This window comes from Dasypus novemcinctus, chromosome X (assembly GCF_030445035.2).
Source record: "Dasypus novemcinctus isolate mDasNov1 chromosome X, mDasNov1.1.hap2, whole genome shotgun sequence".
Taxonomy (NCBI): Eukaryota; Metazoa; Chordata; class Mammalia; order Cingulata; family Dasypodidae; genus Dasypus; species Dasypus novemcinctus.
The window spans coordinates 36,947,288-36,964,450 of NC_080704.1; the positions used below are offsets into that span (position 1 = coordinate 36,947,288).

At 34.3% G+C, this 17,163-nt stretch overlaps 1 protein-coding gene across 3 annotated transcripts in view; it reads right to left on the reverse strand.

Moving 5' to 3' along the window:
• The window catches only part of DMD (dystrophin), a 2,676,723-nt gene that overhangs the window by 1,668,679 nt on the left and 990,881 nt on the right, over positions 1-17,163 (reverse strand). For 2 of the 3 annotated variants that reach the window (XM_058291720.2, XM_023592525.3), the window contains exons 8-9: positions 8,233-8,414; positions 6,966-7,094 (exon numbers count right to left, since the gene is read on the reverse strand). In XM_058291720.2, the coding sequence (XP_058147703.1) occupies positions 6,966-7,094; positions 8,233-8,414 (311 nt within the window). The remainder of the gene's footprint in view (positions 1-6,965; positions 7,095-8,232; positions 8,415-17,163) is intronic. The other variant, XM_058291721.2, reaches the window with a different exon arrangement.

The following is a 17,163-nucleotide window of genomic DNA, read 5'->3' on the forward strand; positions in this document are numbered from 1 at the left end:
CAAAGTGTAGGAACCAAGAACCAATCAGATACAGAAATGAGCGGGAAGGAGTGAGAAATGTCTGGATGGTTTCAAGCTTGGGTGAGAATAAAAGTCAAAAGAGACCCAGGGCACATGGGCAAGGGTAAGTTCGATTTTAAATACACTGAATGTGAAATTCTGGTATGACATTCATGTGTGGAAACTACTAGTAGGTAATACTGTAGAACTGAATTATTTCAGGGATAGAGCTGAAGCTTTTAGAATCATCATGAATTGTGCCAAAATAGACACAAACATAGGGGGGTGGCACATTTTGTATGATGGGCACTTCCTTTTCATCTCTCCTGGTTTGTGAATATATAAATGCCAATTCTAGCTGTGGAGTGTTATCCATTGTGGGATAACAGCCTAACCCTGAATAATATTTGTCATGTAAAAATTTTAAAGATGATTCTTTTTTTCCTTAACTTCAACTTTAATTATTTTGAAGACAACAATAAGTATGGCTTTTCTGTTTTGTTTTTCCATTGTTATTACAAGAGCCAATTTTATTGCCAGATGTAATTACTAGTTTTGCAATGTTTTACAGATCTTTTATAATATGGAGGAGGCTTCTAGATAATGTTTTTACATAATTTTATGTTCAGCCTTTCTATTTTAATGGTCAACTGCTTCTTATTTCACAAATGTATAAATAACTGTCTACCTGACCTACTGATGGGTAAGCATTCTCCCAGCAGGGTGACAGTTATTGTTCATCAGACAAAGTGTGTGTGGGGGGAGGCAAAAGAAGGATTTTTATTTTCTTTGCAAATAATTTTTAGTATTTAAGCAGATATTAAAGGACTAAAAGAGAAGATGCAATGGTGATGAGAAAGAAACAGACCCTCAGACTTGGTGGCTGGGGGTTTCAAACAGTGAAACAGCAAAATTGTACTTGAAGTCAGGACAGCTGGTTTGAGTCTCAGTTATGCCATTCACTCGATGCTTAAACAATAATTTATTCCCTTTAAAGATTCCCTACTTTAAAACATGAGTCTAATAAAATCCATCTCACAGTTTTGTTGTACTGGGAAAATAAGATGTGCCTTTGAGAAGCTTTTTAACTGCAAATGTTAGTGAAAGAAGAGAGGCAGGTCCCCCCACCCCACCCAGCAAGATTACAAGGGGTATGGCTCCCTTTTTTCCTTACGGAAATATAGAAGCATAAAAAAATGTGGGTAACTTTCCAGAGTCTGGTTCCTTTACTTTATAAGATACTAGATAGCACAGCACATTATTGGGGGCTCAAAATGTTCGTTTAAATGAATGTGGGCATCTGTGCCCTAAACTATGCAAGGAGCACAAAGATAAACAAGTCTTGGCAGGCAAAAATATAGGTGTGTCACCATTTACTTCTTCTCTTTTTTTCTTTTCTTTTTTAACCTCTGTACTGTTTCTAGCTTAAGGCTGGTTTCACCATGCTGCTGGAAGAAAGTCTAGGCTCATGTGGAGTCAATGAAGGAGGAACAGCAAAACCAAATGTTTGAGGGCACCTGGTGAAAGCCAGGAGCAGTCAGACTTATTCTTAGCTTGGAAATAATGTATGCCTTCCTCAGACTTACATTCCATAGTATTGAAATGCTTCACCTAAGATGGCTACACCCTAATCGCTGGAACCTGTGAGTGGAACCTGAAAGTAGATGAGAGCAGCAGAAGAGTAGGCCAGAGTGATGTGATGTGAGAAGAGCTCAACTTGCTTTTGCTGGCTTTGAAGATGAAATGGGGACAAAAGCCCAGGAATCCTGGTGGCTTCCAGAAGCTAGAAAAGGCAAAGAAACCAATTCTCCCCCAGAGCTTCCAGAAAGAAAGACAGCCCTGCTGACATCTTGATTTTAGCCCATGAGACCTGTATCGGATTTCTGAGTTACAGAACTGTAAGATAAATACATTTCTGTGTTTTTTCACTACTACATTTATGGTAATTTGTTATTGCAGCATTAGAAAACTAATAGAGAAACCTATTACGAGTTAGCAGGATGGGTTAATCTAAGGGAACTATGCTTCTGTCTATGTGGACATCAATTATACAGTGTTTTTTTTTTTTAAGTGTTACAACATGGGTAGTTCCTCATTATCATTCTCTCTTGAACCTACTTTATTCAGCCTCTCATCCCCCACAACACACATACACTCCATTGAAATTGTTCTTATTGAAGAGAACATTTGCTAGATTGAGCATGTAACTTATTGGTCAAAATGGGACACTTTAGAGATTGAAAAAGGGTATTATTAGTAATTCCACTGCAATGAATGCTATAGATCAGGATTTTCCAGGCACTCCACCTTACTCACATTTTGCTAAATTCACTGGTCAATTGTCAATCCTATGTTACTAGAACTAATAAGCAGCATTGAACATATGTTAAACACTGTTAGTTTTCTGAAGAACTTTTCTTTTTCTGGCTTCCAGAGAACAACATATTCCTTTTCCTTCCCTCTTCTTTTGGCCACCCTCATCAGCTCCTTCTCTGTTTCCTTCTTATCTCTCAGTCTTGGTCTCTCTTATCTTATCTAGACTCTTTGCTGAGGTGATCTCATCCAGGCCAATGGATTTAAATACTATTTTGAGCTGATGACTCTCAAATTACTTATCAACTCTGATCTTGGAACCACAGGTCCATATATACTCAAGCCTAAAACACATTTCAAGATTAACATGTTGAAAATGGAGCTTCTAATGTTCATTCCCAAACCCGTGCCTCCTACAGTTACTCCCATCTTGATTGACAGCCATTCCATTTTGCCTGTTGCTCAAGCCTAACTATCTTTGGCTCCTCTATTTATTTCATTTCTCACAACCATTGTGTCATGCAGAGAATGAATCTGACGCAGTGTGGCCTCCAGGTATACTGTCAGGCATGCTATTCCAGAGATCATGAAACAGAAAGGCTCACAGATTAAATAAAGATGCTTCAATCACACTGTTTATTCAATCAGTTCAAAACATGGCAACAAGTGAGGGGTGAGCTAACACATTTAGGATAAGGTGCAAGCAGTTCGAAGGATCACACTACTTGAATCTTGGGTTGCACAATGTTCATATGTTTTTTTTTTTTCCCTGCATCTGCCTTCCCGATGGATGATGAGGTGACAGAACCAGATGTGAGAGTTGAGCAAGAGGATCCAACAGACCCAGGGTGCCTGAAGCCAAAATACACACTTGGCCTACTGGAGAGATGCAGGTCAAGTATGCATGACCTACAGCTGTATCTCATCAATTAATCTGCATTTATTTGCAATTTGTTAGGCAGGGCATATGGGGGGCTATGATGAAACCATACGGGGTATAACAAATGGGTAGTTCACTTAGGAATGACGTAGCTATCAACTCAGATGTGATATGATCTTACCTTATGATTTGGCCTCCCTATGCCTTTCTATCTATGCACTCTTTTTTATTTCATCATAGGTTTCATCTATTCCATCTAATAGGTAACTAAATTACTATGTGTATTTGATAGCATAGTACATATTTGAGCTCTGCCTGTACCTCATGAGCTCTTTATTTACTCATCAACTAAACTTAACACGAGTCTCACTTATATCCCATAAGATTCTAGTTTGCTTACTACTTATATTTAATGCTTCTAAAAGGTATTATCATCCTCTTTTGTAGTCTTTTATGGCAATTAAACATTCTGAAAAATACAGGAAACATACATTCTTCATTGTATTAGGAAATCCTATAGGTTGTCCTTTAAAATATATCCAGAATTCAAATAATATGCATCATGCTCATTGCAATAATCCTGATCCAAGCCCCTTTTTCATAACTTGCCTGTATTATTGCAATAGTATTCTAACTGGTATCCTTGCTTCTGATCTTGTTCTCTTTAGTCTATTCTCAACATACCAGCTGTGCTGAGATAATGAAAGATCATGTCATACCCCCAATAGTTTTCTACCTCCCTGGTAATAAAAGCCAAAGTTGTCACCATTACTTAAAAGGTCCTATATGACCCTATCTTCCATTACATTTTGGATATAATTTCCTATCTTTCTATCCTTCGTTCATACTTCTCCTTGAATATTCCAAGTATCCTCACAAATTAAGGCCTTTTCACTATCTGTGTTTCCTCTTTATGGAATTATATTTTTCCATATACCTACACTTCAAAATTTACCTTCTTAGTGAGCCATTCTCTGATAACTCAATCTAAAATTTTAATTTTCCTCCCCCTATGTACTGTATTTTCCACTTTACTGTTTTTATTCTTTTTGGCACCTACATAGTATTTTACTTATTTATTAACTTTTAAAAATTTACTTAAAATTAAATAATTACCTATTATTTTACATATTTTACTTATATTGTTTATCTTGTTCATTTTATGACTCGTCAGTGAGAATATACGCTCCATAAAGGCAGCATTTTCTGTGTTTGGGGCACATGCCAATGATATTTTTTCTTGGTAAATTATGAGGAAAATTTATTATAGGCAAAGATCCTGAGGTAGGTCAGAATGCTTCACCTCAACAGGTTAACAAATTGTACTGAGTATAAATCACATTTTCCAAGTTGGAACAGCTGAAGATAATTGTTATTTCTTAGAGACTGGAACCTGTGAAGACAACAGATCACTTTTATATTTTCCACAGGGGAAAATCACCTGCATGGTTCTTTCCGGTTCTGGAAAACTTCACCTCTCCTTGTGGATCACCATGTAAACACTTGAATGAAGCCCTCTAATAGAATCCAATCCTGTCTGTCTTGAGTTTATTTGTAGTGTGGGTCAGATAAAACCTGTAGGAGCCAGTATAAGCTCAGGTCCTCAGAAATACTTCAGCAAAAACTTTCTCAGTTTGAGTAGGTAAGACACAAACTTATCAAACCTAACTATGTGTAGTATCATCTTCTGATGTGCTTCCTTTAGAAAGAGGCATAATATAGCATTCCCTAACACCTGTGATTTGTGCTGCTGCTTTTTAGAAGGATAAACATTAGGTTTACATTAATGGCTTATGGTAAATAAAACCAGAAAGTGAATTTTAAAAATATTTTAAAATATATCATGGATTTTATAATATTTCAACAAAGGTAGAGTGAACAAATGGAGACAAGCAAAATGTAAGTCCATCTGTAATGATTTCAATAAGGAGTTATACCTGAGCATTGCCTTACTGAGATAAAAATGTGCTGCCAGACTAGGCACTAGAGAAAATTTTTTTAAAACAGGCAGTTCAATAAAGTGATAATGAGGTACAAAATAAATCCTTATCTGTTTGTTTTTCTGCCATGTGCTCCTTCACTTTAAGATGTGCACATGTATACTTGAAGTCTTGGTGATTTCAATGAAAGGGTGGTAGTGAAAGTGCTGAGAGATTCAAGAGAAAGAAAGCGAGAGTGAGAGAGGCAGAAAAAGAGAAGGGTGGATATAATAAAACTCTCTAAGCTTCATTGCCTGCATCTATAAAATGTGGATAAAAATAGCACCTCACAATTCCAAGGCTTGTTATTAGGGGGAGATTAGTTAATACAATGCGCTTACATAATGGTATGCCATTAGGTAAGTGGCATACCTAATGTGAGGCAGAATTATTATTATTTACTGGTAATGAATAAGCCGTGGCATGGAAAGGTTAAGTTATTTGTCCAAGATGATACAACTAGCCTTTGTGAAAACTTGGATGGGAATCTCCATTCAAGGTTAGGCTGAGTCATGCAAACTTGCTCACCAGTCTTCATTGTTCAATTATGTCAGAAAACTGGCCAAGGATAGAGGACAAAACTATGGTCTAAAATAGACATTCCTCTTGGGGAATCTTTCAGCCTCATGCCTCAACCAACTGTGCCAAACAAATCACTAACCAAATACATACCACTATCTTTAAAAAAAAAAAGGAATATCCAAAATTGTTATACTTTTCACCAATAGGATCAGGTTTTTAATTTCTAAATTCCCATTCACGATGTAGTTTTGATAAAAGTGTCATCTCTTAAGAATTCTTCAAATTGCTCCACTGATCCAAATAAATGTAGCTTTTTTAAAAAAGAGGAATTCTAGGAAATCTAGCAATTCTAGCACATTTCATTTCCATGTTCTAACATATACAAGACTATAATTTCTTATATTTTTAGGCCTCCTGCACTATTGGAAGGGTAGAAAACTCCACCAACGAGATTCCTCATAGAGAAAGTTTTAAATGGTGCACAGAACCTGTCGTGGTTTTGGAGTGACTTTCTAATAAATATGAGAGTATCTATTACATGCAAGTCTATTTTTGCAAAATTAGAAGGGTCATATGAAGAAATTTTCAGTAATGTTATTCTGAAATAAAAAGACTATAAGCATATTTTATAAAATGAAAATTTAATAAAGTATAGAGTATGTTTTCCTTTATGTATCAAATATCTAGAAAAATCCACCCAAAAAGTGAGATTAGTAATTTTCATCTGATAATTTGTCCATGCCTTTAACTTAAGCTCACAAGCTTCCTGTCTGTTTTATAAAAACCATTGGTAGCCTATAAGAGAACCTTACAGGTAATTATACAATGAAAGAACAAATCAAGTTATGGTAAACCTGGAGAAGTCTCAATAACAGAACAGCATTATGTGAGAGAATCTAATAAAACAGGGCTATTAAAAGGAATGAAGTTCTGATAAATGTGACCACATGGATGAACCCTGAAGACATCATGTATGATTTCACTGATAAAATAATTAGAATGAACAAACTCATAGGGTTGGAATCTAGAATATAGGTTACCAGGGGACAGGGTATAATTCAGCACTGAATTGAACACTTCAATGTAGTTAAAAGGAGGAAATATTAGGCTCTATACATGCATGTAAAAACAAAAAATAAACCAGGGCAAAAGGAAAGGCTCTTGATGGAGAAAGAAAAAAGGCAGTGCAAAATTCAAACAAGCAATAGCAATATTAGACCACTTCAAAGAGAAGTTTTTTGCTTTATAGAACAGAGTAAAAGTTGACAGACCTGTGAAGGAAATGGGCTCCGTGTGGGGTCAGAGGTGGTGACGTGAGCAGCTTGTGTGTAGGCATAGCTCTTGAACCGAGGCTTAGGAGAGGAAGTTGGCTCATAGCCCTGTGCTAGACTGACTGTGACCTGCAGCGAAGGGTTTCAGGGAGGGAAGAGGAGCCATTGTAAGTGACCCTGGAAGGACTTCTTTCCAACACACTAGAAAACAGAGCATTAAATGGAAAAGGAGAATGTTTATAAAGCTTAATTCTAAATATATAGACGTGATATTAGAAACGAGTACACTCCATGAATTGTGGCGCTCAATGTCATGTTGGCAAGCAGGTAATCAGGGAAGATATGAGGGCCTGAATTAACCATAAAGTTTCCATTCTGGCACAACTTTAGCACTAATATGGGATGGTACTCTTCAATCTGGAAGAAATAGGCATCCAAGAGCAATTTTCTCTGAGTCCAAAGTAAACAATGCCAGAATTCATCAGGTCAATACCCTGGAAAGGAAGGAAGTTTTCATAAGCTAAATATAGACCTAGCTCAGTATAGAGAAAAAATTAGGCCTAAGAGCTTTTGACACCTTCAGCAGAAATTTTTCTAAAGGTTTTTTCATTATTGTGTGTCTAAGAAAGTACAGGAAAACACCCAAAAATATTCACTGTTGAGAGAACAAGAGAAAGAGAAAATATAATGTAAGAATCCAATATAATGGAAGAATCTGGCTGGATTCTGTACAATAATATAATAAAGAACTTTATTATATGTATTCTCCATTTGATTCTATTTGAAATACTTTAAACCACTTTTCTCTTTTTAAAAATGTTACCTTGAATAATCAAAAATTATTACTACATCAGCAAGTTGCCAATAAAATAGGAAAATATTAAACAGATTACTTGCCTTTGCTCTTGCTCTAACTCTTTGATCTAGCAAATGGAGAATTTAATATAAACTCTTTTGTTTTGTTTCATTTTACAGAGTGGAAATATGATAAATATCATGTATTCCAGTTTCCTATAATATGGTGCATATCAACAGCAGAGTATTAAACTGTCTGCTTGCAAAAAATATTTTGTTTATGATATCAGATAAAATTTAAATACTTTACATACCCTCCCCCATCTCTCTACAAACACACACACTATGTGTACATATATATGGGTGGATGTATATATATTTATCTAGAATATATATAATTATACCTAAAAATGCATATAAAACAGAGAACATCTTTTATATTAGCTGTCCTTTAGATACTTTGACACTTTACCTGTTGAGAATAGTGCATTTGATGATGTAATTGAAAATGTTCTTCTCTAGTAACTTTTGATGGCCTTGGCAACATTTCCACTTCCTGGATGGCTTCAATGCTCACTTGTTGAGGCAAAACTTGGAAGAGTGACGTGACATACATTAAGATGGACTTCTTATCTGGATAAGTGGTGGCAACATCTGTAAGCATATTAACACCACATATCAATTTTTGGTTTCTACATTGGAGCCTCAGAAAGGGGAATGAACAAATCAAAGTTACAGGAAGAAGGCAGATTAATGAGTACTTCATTGTCCATGAATGTCCTCCAGAGACTGATTAGAACACGATTATCAGGCCTACAATGTCCTTCCAATTTGGCAGACCAATGAGATGACTACTAAAGTTAATTTCTTTTCCTTATTCACACAAACACTTCATTCCATCATACTTTTTCCTAAGACTAATTGCCAGACTAGCCCATCTGAGAAAGTGGCTTTCAATAGATAAGAAACAAAAATAAAAGATATTTTCCTTTCTGTGGAAAGTTATATTAGAATGTCAATTAAAATGTTGCATTGGCAATTAAACAATTACACAAGAAGAACTTAATTGCTTGGCTTCCAGTAAAGAAAGCTTGCACCTCCCAACCTTTTTTCTTTTTTTTTGCTGGCAATAAAGTAAGTCAAGAGCTAAAATATCTCTCTGTGTTGAAACAAACCATGTATTTCCCCAATAAAAATAAATTAAAACAACAATATTCCATATGTGTAATGATTTGTCATTTTCCTAAAGTATGTTAAAATATTTGTTTACATTATGGAACATCTGTGAAAATCAGATGTCACTTTCATTCTCAGAATTTAGAGATAAATTTAAAAGTCCTCACATAAAGATGTTCCAATTTTATTTCCTTTGCCATATCCTACAGGGACTGGAAGAAATCCAGCATTTAAAGTCAATAATAATTTGTAATAACACATACAGAAGGTACTTTTGCCATTTGGCATTACAGTTTCCTCACTGTGCTCATTCCAGAGAACCAGATGTAAAAATAATACTTTAAGTGAAGCGTATCATATATCCCAGGAGTATTAAAACATAAGTCCTGGCAGGAGGCCAAAGCAACATTGCAGCAATGTAGAGATGCATTTTTCCTGCAATAAATCAATCATACCTTAAACAGCAACAAAGGTTCTTTTTTTTTTTTTTTTAATTTTTTTATTTTTTATTGACTTTGTAATAATATTACATTAAAAATATATATGTGAGGTCCCATTCAACCCCACCCCCCCACCCCCCCCTCTCCCCCCCCCCCAACCACACTCGTTCCCATCATCATGACACATCCATTGGATTTGGTAAGTACATCTTTGGGCACCTCTGCACCTCATATACATTGGTTCACATCATGGCCCATACTCTCCTCTATTCCATCATGTAGGCCCTGTGAGGATTTACAATGTCCGGTGATTACCTCTGAAGCACCATCCAGGGCAGCTCCATGTCCCGAAGACGCCTCCACCTCTCATCTCTTCCTGCCTTTCCCCATACCCTTTGTCCATTATGTTTTTTAAGTTAAATATATATATTCCAACCAGGTGTTCTAATTACGAATAAAAAATCCAAGAGTAAGACCTCAAATTCACTATCATAAAAGGAAGTTGAACAGGTCACTTAGTACATCCCCTCGCAAGTAAAAAAAGTAAAAATACTACTTTTAAAGTATTTTCAAAAAGATTTACAGGGGAGGGAAAAATTATTTCACAGACTTTAGATGTCTTACTCACACATAAACAGACCATTAAATTGGGATCTACCCTTTTGATAATTTACTCCATTTTTTTCAACAGCTATTTATTGATTGAACACTTGTTATAGCCCCAAAGCTATAAGGTACAACGTTATATAATGCATATTCTCTCCTTATTATAATATAATTGTTAACCAACAGATGCTAAAGGTGATCTCTTTTAAGTACTTTGAAAGGAAAAAAACTAAAGAATACTTTATACATGAGGACTGTCTTTCAAACACATTTTACTAATTTAGCTTTGGAATTCTGAAGCCTAAAATCTTTCATTCATTTGATAATTGTTTTTCAAGGGTTTATTGTGTGGTGGATACTATACCGTATCTTAAAACTCTAGAATGCTTTCTTCCTTTTTACTAGTCAGTTTTACCTGTGATCAGCATTATTTTGAACTTCATTTTCTTTTGAGTTTATTAAATAAAATCAGGCTGTGAGAAAGGCATTGAATTTATAAAAGATTGATTCTGTGACTACTCACTACTATATTATACCTAGACATATGCTTGTATCCATTTGGGCTCAAATATATGCCATGATAAAAAGGAATAGAGGTAAAAATAGATCAAATGTAATTTCTTTACCCCAAGCAAATGTCAAAACATGTGGCTTGAATGCAAATGTTTATAAAAGTCATCAAAATAAATATGCACTATTTGACTAAATTATTGACAGTTTTACCCGAATCTTCCCACCTCTAAGGATGTGTAGGACTCAGTAGTACCAAAAGATAGAGTCCAAAATGTCTTTTATTAAAGAAAGGAATTTAGATCTTCTAAAATAATTTGAATTCCTTCAACCTATATTTACTGAAGTTCTATTATAATAAAATATATTAATACAAGGGATTAAAAGGCATAGAATTAATGGATTATGGTTTATTAACTATTTACAAAGGAATTTATAAATTTATAAAACGCATTTAGCCTATGTTAAATTATAAGTACTGAGCAGCTGAGCCACCCCACAAATAATTACAGACTACCTTGTGATAGAAATCAAGAGAAATTTAATGAGTTGGGGTAATTCTCATTTACGAGAACCTCACCAAGGCCAGTGCCTGGCATTCTGTGAGCACCTAATTATTTGTTAAGCAAGAGAATAAAGACACGAGGTGAAGCCATAGACATTGATGAGAATTGTGTAAAACAGTGACAGATTAAAAGAAATAAACAATAATATAAGATAATGAATACTACAACATTTGAGGGTATGAAAATAACGGGATGGGATTTATACTTTTTTTATTACAAGACATTACATTGTATGAAATGAGAGAAGATGTTGAACCCCTAAAATGGGAACTTTAAAATTATATGAAAGTAATTTTTATAATTATGCCCTACTATAGTATCATAAAAAAGTTTAAATTAATAATTTCTAATTCAATCTTTGAAGTTCTATCAGAATGAGAATGCTGAAAACTCACAATACTGCCAGAAGATTTTTGTTTCATGAACAATGACACTGATTCTGCTGAGCATTTCTATATGAGTCAGAATTTTTATATTGGGAGCTCTAATGGAACAAACACATCATTTAGTGAATGTCCATGGTTTTTCAAAAGAGGAAACTGAAGCCCAAAGTGGTTTGATGCCAATTTTAAAAGCTAATCAGAATCAGAATTAAAACCCAGTCATTGCATCAGGCTGACTCAAGCTACCTTGTCGAGTCTCAAAGAATGTTATCTTAGTGCACTTGAAGACCAAGGGTAGAGTATGTCAAAGCAATTATCTACACCATGCTGTGATCAATGTGGCTCCATTATAAGGCATCATTTCCTTTCTCCAGATTAGTGCATAGATAATCCTTTATAACACATTGTTTCTCTGTTTCAAAATATACATAAAAAATGCACTTCAGTAGTAATCAAAGAAATTTGAATTAAACACAAATGTGGGTTTTTAATTTTATTCCTTTCCTATCAAATTCGCAAAGAATTACAAAAGGATAATAATGTTGCAATGGCTTCAGTGATTTGAGCAAATTCCTTCTTTGTAGGAAGAATGTCAATTGGTTCCAACTTTATAAAAAATAATTTGGCAGTATGTATGAAAAGCCTTAAAAATCAATCATATTCAATGGCTCAGTAATTTTCCTTCTAGGAATTCATCCAAAGGAAATAATCAGCTATTTAAATGAAGAATTTTATAAATTGATGTAAAATGTAAACACTATTTATGATACAAAAACACATTTAGCATACAGAAAAAAAATTTCAGAATATCCAAAATACCTTAATAGTTAATTAGAAAATGATTGATTATATACCTGTCCGTGAATATTACAAACCCATTTAAAATGATTGCCTTTGAAGAATATTTGATAATATATGAAAACGAATACTTTATACTCAAAAGAGCAGGATGTGGAATATACGTAGAATGCTATAGTAATTTTAAAGATCAACGGAACATACTTCAAGATGCTAGTGAATTGGATGTGCTGGTATGATTGAAAATTTTCTTCTTTTTTATCCTATCTATAGTTTCTAAACATTCCATTAAACACACACTAATTTTATAACTAGATAAATACATATTATGTTATAATAAAAATACCTGCAAATACCAAAAAGAGACAAGGAAGGAAAATTTGCATAGAATTTTCTTCCCCTGTGCCCTCACCTCAAAAAAAAAAGTCAATGCTAATGAGTTTGTTATGAAACTGGTGTCTTCAACAAAACTATTCTTATCTTGGGCAATCAACCTCAAGAAAGTCTGATTAGCCAGCTGCCAGGCATGACCTTGAAACACCTCTGGGAAATCTAAACTAAAGGCTCCACTGTCTAAACCTCAGGACGTTATCTACCAGGATAAAGGCAAGAATTGAAAGACTGGATTATAATGTATATGAGGTGTAATTGGAAAGAAGCAGGATTTCAGAGATGATAGACATATAAATGTACAATCACGAAACTTTGTTCAGACTTTTAAGAGCTTCATTTTTTAAAAAAAGATTTCATTTAGAATCTAGTATCAGAATAAACTTGGATCATTTACCAGAGTTTGTATTAGAAACAAAACTGTAAAAATAAAGTAATTTACTGTTCAAAAGAAAAGAGGAGTAGAAACACTGGAAAGAAAAAATTGTGGTCACAAAATAGACATGGTCAGATAACTCTAAATATAAAAATATGAACACATATACAGAAACAATCAAAACCCATGGTTACATAAAGAACCAAATACATATGTGTGAAGTTCTTAAGAACTTACTGCTGGAAGTAGAGTGGGTTCTCATCTGAGGTTAGCAAATGAAGAGATTTCTGTTATAATGTCATCTGATCGATAAATGTGTGAGTCTATAATTACAGGCATTATCATAGCAATGGATTAATTCATTAATGTATTAGACTGTTCCCATTTTAATATTTTATAAGGAGCATTGCATTCTACATCTATACGTTTATCATTTACAAGTCACTATATACAATGGATATCCAAGATTCAAATAAGAAAAGAATTTGCACAGGCCCTTGCAAGTTAAATTCTTTAACATTCTGTAAGATGTGTTTTGCCTTCATTAAATTAGTTACTCCTTAATTAATCCATTCCACAATTTTAGCATTCATTCACTGATCCAAGTAGTTGCTTTTATCACCTAATAAGAATGCTTTTCATTAAAAGACTATAAAATATACTAATGAAAATAATTTGCATTGATAAAGATGATTTAGTTTCATAATAAAAGTAATAATGATAAAAAGCAATGGTTTTTATTTATCTGTGAGAAACACAAAACAATTTCCTCTTTTAAGCATCCAATCATTCCTTTCAAAATCCTTATGGGTTAGCTACTAGAAAACCATCACCATTTTCTTATTACAAGTAGAAAATGGTGGCTCCAAATACATATGCTTATACAGGGGCTAGAAAATTTTAAAAAAATGAAAATAAAAGCAGGTATTTATAGGAGACTTCAGATATAGTGATAACTGGTCTAGCTTTCTGGCTATTATCCTAAGGATCTTAAACATAGCTATGTAAATAGAATTTAAACATCATATATTCAATCCAATAAATAAAGTAGCTGGAGGCCATACTACTGATTATGAAAAGCATGGTACTGACAAGATGAGAGACTGATAAAACTATTTAACAAACGTTTATTGAATTCCTACTTTGTGCCAGGCTTTATTCGAGACTTGGAGGACAGAGGGGTAAATAAATGGACCCAGAAATCTATTCTTATAGAACTTTGATTCTAATGAGCAAATGAAGTTAGTTTTATATATCTATAACTTTTCTTTTGAACAGTAAATATATATATATACATATAAAACTTAAAAATCCTTAATTTTCCACTTTTCACTGTATGCATATCACCTAGTTCTTTTTGCTTCATTGTATAAAAGAATTGCCTTCCATAAATGCATTCATCTGGCTGGGCTCTTTTGGGGGGAATACATAGGAATGGGGGACCTATAGTGTGAATATCAAACATTCGAATAGTTCCTGTAAAATGGTGGGGTAAGGTCAACTAAATGGAAAGTCTCAATTCATCTTGACTTTACAGGTTTCAAAAAAACCATTTTCAGTTGAAAGATTTTCAACCAAAGATCAAATATCTGCTGAGTGCAGCTAATCAACTAAGTAAAATGTTCTGTCCTTAAATTTTCAGTTAAAAAATTGAACAGATTTTCAAAACTGTCTTTGCTGGCGTCTCACTGACTTTGTACCCTGTTGAAATATATATCTTTAAAATTTTCCTTGGCCATTTAAAACTTTAGAAAAACATTTTCGTATATGTTCTGTAAAATCAGGAGAATAGAGGCCAGCTTGACCTAACAAATGAAAGTTAATCAGTCGGTGTGGGAGGCTACTGATAGAAAAACATTTGTACAATTCTCTCTACATGTTTATTGTGGGAAAAACTATTGGAGTTTTCCATTTGAGAAGGAAGTATCTTGGCTCAGTGACATTTAACTCTGCTTCCTTAATTGCCACCTGCTGTTTTTGTGCTTTGCTTTTGAACTAACTGAATTGACTTTTTTTCCCTACTGATAGAAAAAATGCAGTTTCATAAGTACCCTCCCAATCCCTTTCTTTACTGATGCAATGTATTAGATTTCTACTACCTAATTCTTTACACTGTTAGAAATGATTTTTGATGAACAATGAGGCCAGAACGGAGATGCTCTTTTCATGTGACCCAAATTTCATTGGTTATTATGGAGCTTTCTGGTATGTTTTAGGACTCAGAAATGTCTGATGGCCTACAGGCAATTCTCAAGCAAAACCCTCAATGATGACTAGTTTGAGGAAGAAATTACATATAAAGAGCAAACCTTTTGTTATAAATATAAAAATTTACGTACTCTACAGCTAAGATTTTAACTTGTTAGGCCAAATACACCTTGATCAAATCATGGCCCTGCCTATAGAGCAGGGATTCTTAACCAGGAGTCCACAGACCACTTTCAGGGGATCCGTGAACTTGAATTGAAAATTCAAAAAAGCATTCTTGTGGGGATGTGTTGGTAGGGGTGTGACATCTTCATTAAATAACACACAGTATAGTGTGGACATAGTAGGATTTTTATTTTTATGTAGTATATTCTGAGTGCAGTGGGTAACTGCCTGCAAAAAAAGTTGGTAAGGATGGCGGAGATGGTTTTATGATGCCATGGGAAAACTCGAATTTCTAAATGTTTGCCCAAAATGACTGTTTGAACATTTGTTGAACTGTGTTAGGCTATCAGGTATTGAAATTATGGGAAAGTTGCAAAATGTAATTTTGAATAATCCTAAAATTCAAATTAAAGATATGCCAATGTTGAGTGTCATAAAACTATCTGCTGCTGCATTCTGAGAAGGGGACGATGGTTTTCACCTGACTGGCAAAGGGGTCTGTGGAACAAAAAAGGTTAAGAACCCTTGCTATAGAGGTAGGAGACTGTGATAAAATTAATGAATTTCTCTAGGTTCCAATTTCTTTATTTGTAAAATGATTCACATCAGTATCTCAAATTGCTAATGATGATACTTAAGAGAGAAAATGAATGCACAGTGTCTGACACAGGGAAAATGCTCAATGTATATTAACTATTATTTCTCATGATTTTTTTCTAATTGACACATAATTATATTTCTGAATTTTCCTGAATTCACACATTTACCAAATATTTTTAAGGAGCCTACCATGTGTAAACTATGCTACCAATTCACAAGGGAATGAACCATTTTTATATTTAGAATGGATTTATTTCCTAACTCCTAGGGTACAAGTGGATTATGGGACAAGCTTGCTGGCAGACAACTCTGATGTGACTTCCTCAGACTCAAAACTTTATATGAGATGGTGTCATGGCAGCACTAGGCACCACACGGAGCATCATCAGAAGGGCTGGAATGTTTAGCAAAGCATCATCACACACAAACATCGCAAAAGGATTTCAGAATGACAGATGGCAAAAGACATCTTCTTGAACTAATCCCAAATTTCGGAGTATTATAACTGAAATCTGAAATCAGTGTCCAAACGGCATGGACTTGCGTAGTTTCTACACGCTAGGAGAGGTATGTAGACGAAGCACACAGTAAAGAAATGGCACACTTTAATACATTTTCAAATTACACAGATATATTCTGCCTTTGGCAGTATTTCTAAAAATCCCATTTGTGTTTGAGGTTTCTGGTTTCAACCAATGAAATACAGGGTTCCCAATTACATATACAACAATATGCATGGATGACCAATAACTCCTAAGGTGAAAATGTATAAATTAGAACTTCACAGAAGTGAAGAGATTCAAACTTAAAGCAATGAGGGCCAAAGGTACAAGCGAAAAAGAGCATAAACATCAAAAAACATATAATAACCAAATCTTAAAAGTGGTAACTTTTCAAGTGAATGTAATCAATGATGTTAAAAAGGTATAAACAAAGCTCAAATGGTTCATTGTCACAGAAATTGTATATAAACAGTATGAATTTATTGAATAGAACTTGGTGTGTGGGTGTGTCTACTAAAAATATGGTATAAATGGATGTATAATATGGACTAAAAGATAATTACTAGTGAAAGGGGGATAGCCATGCTTCTATGTATGATGCTTGGATTTTAACTATCAAAAGAAAATTCCCTCATCTTCTCACCATCAAATCATGAATATTGCTACCTATACCCATCCACTT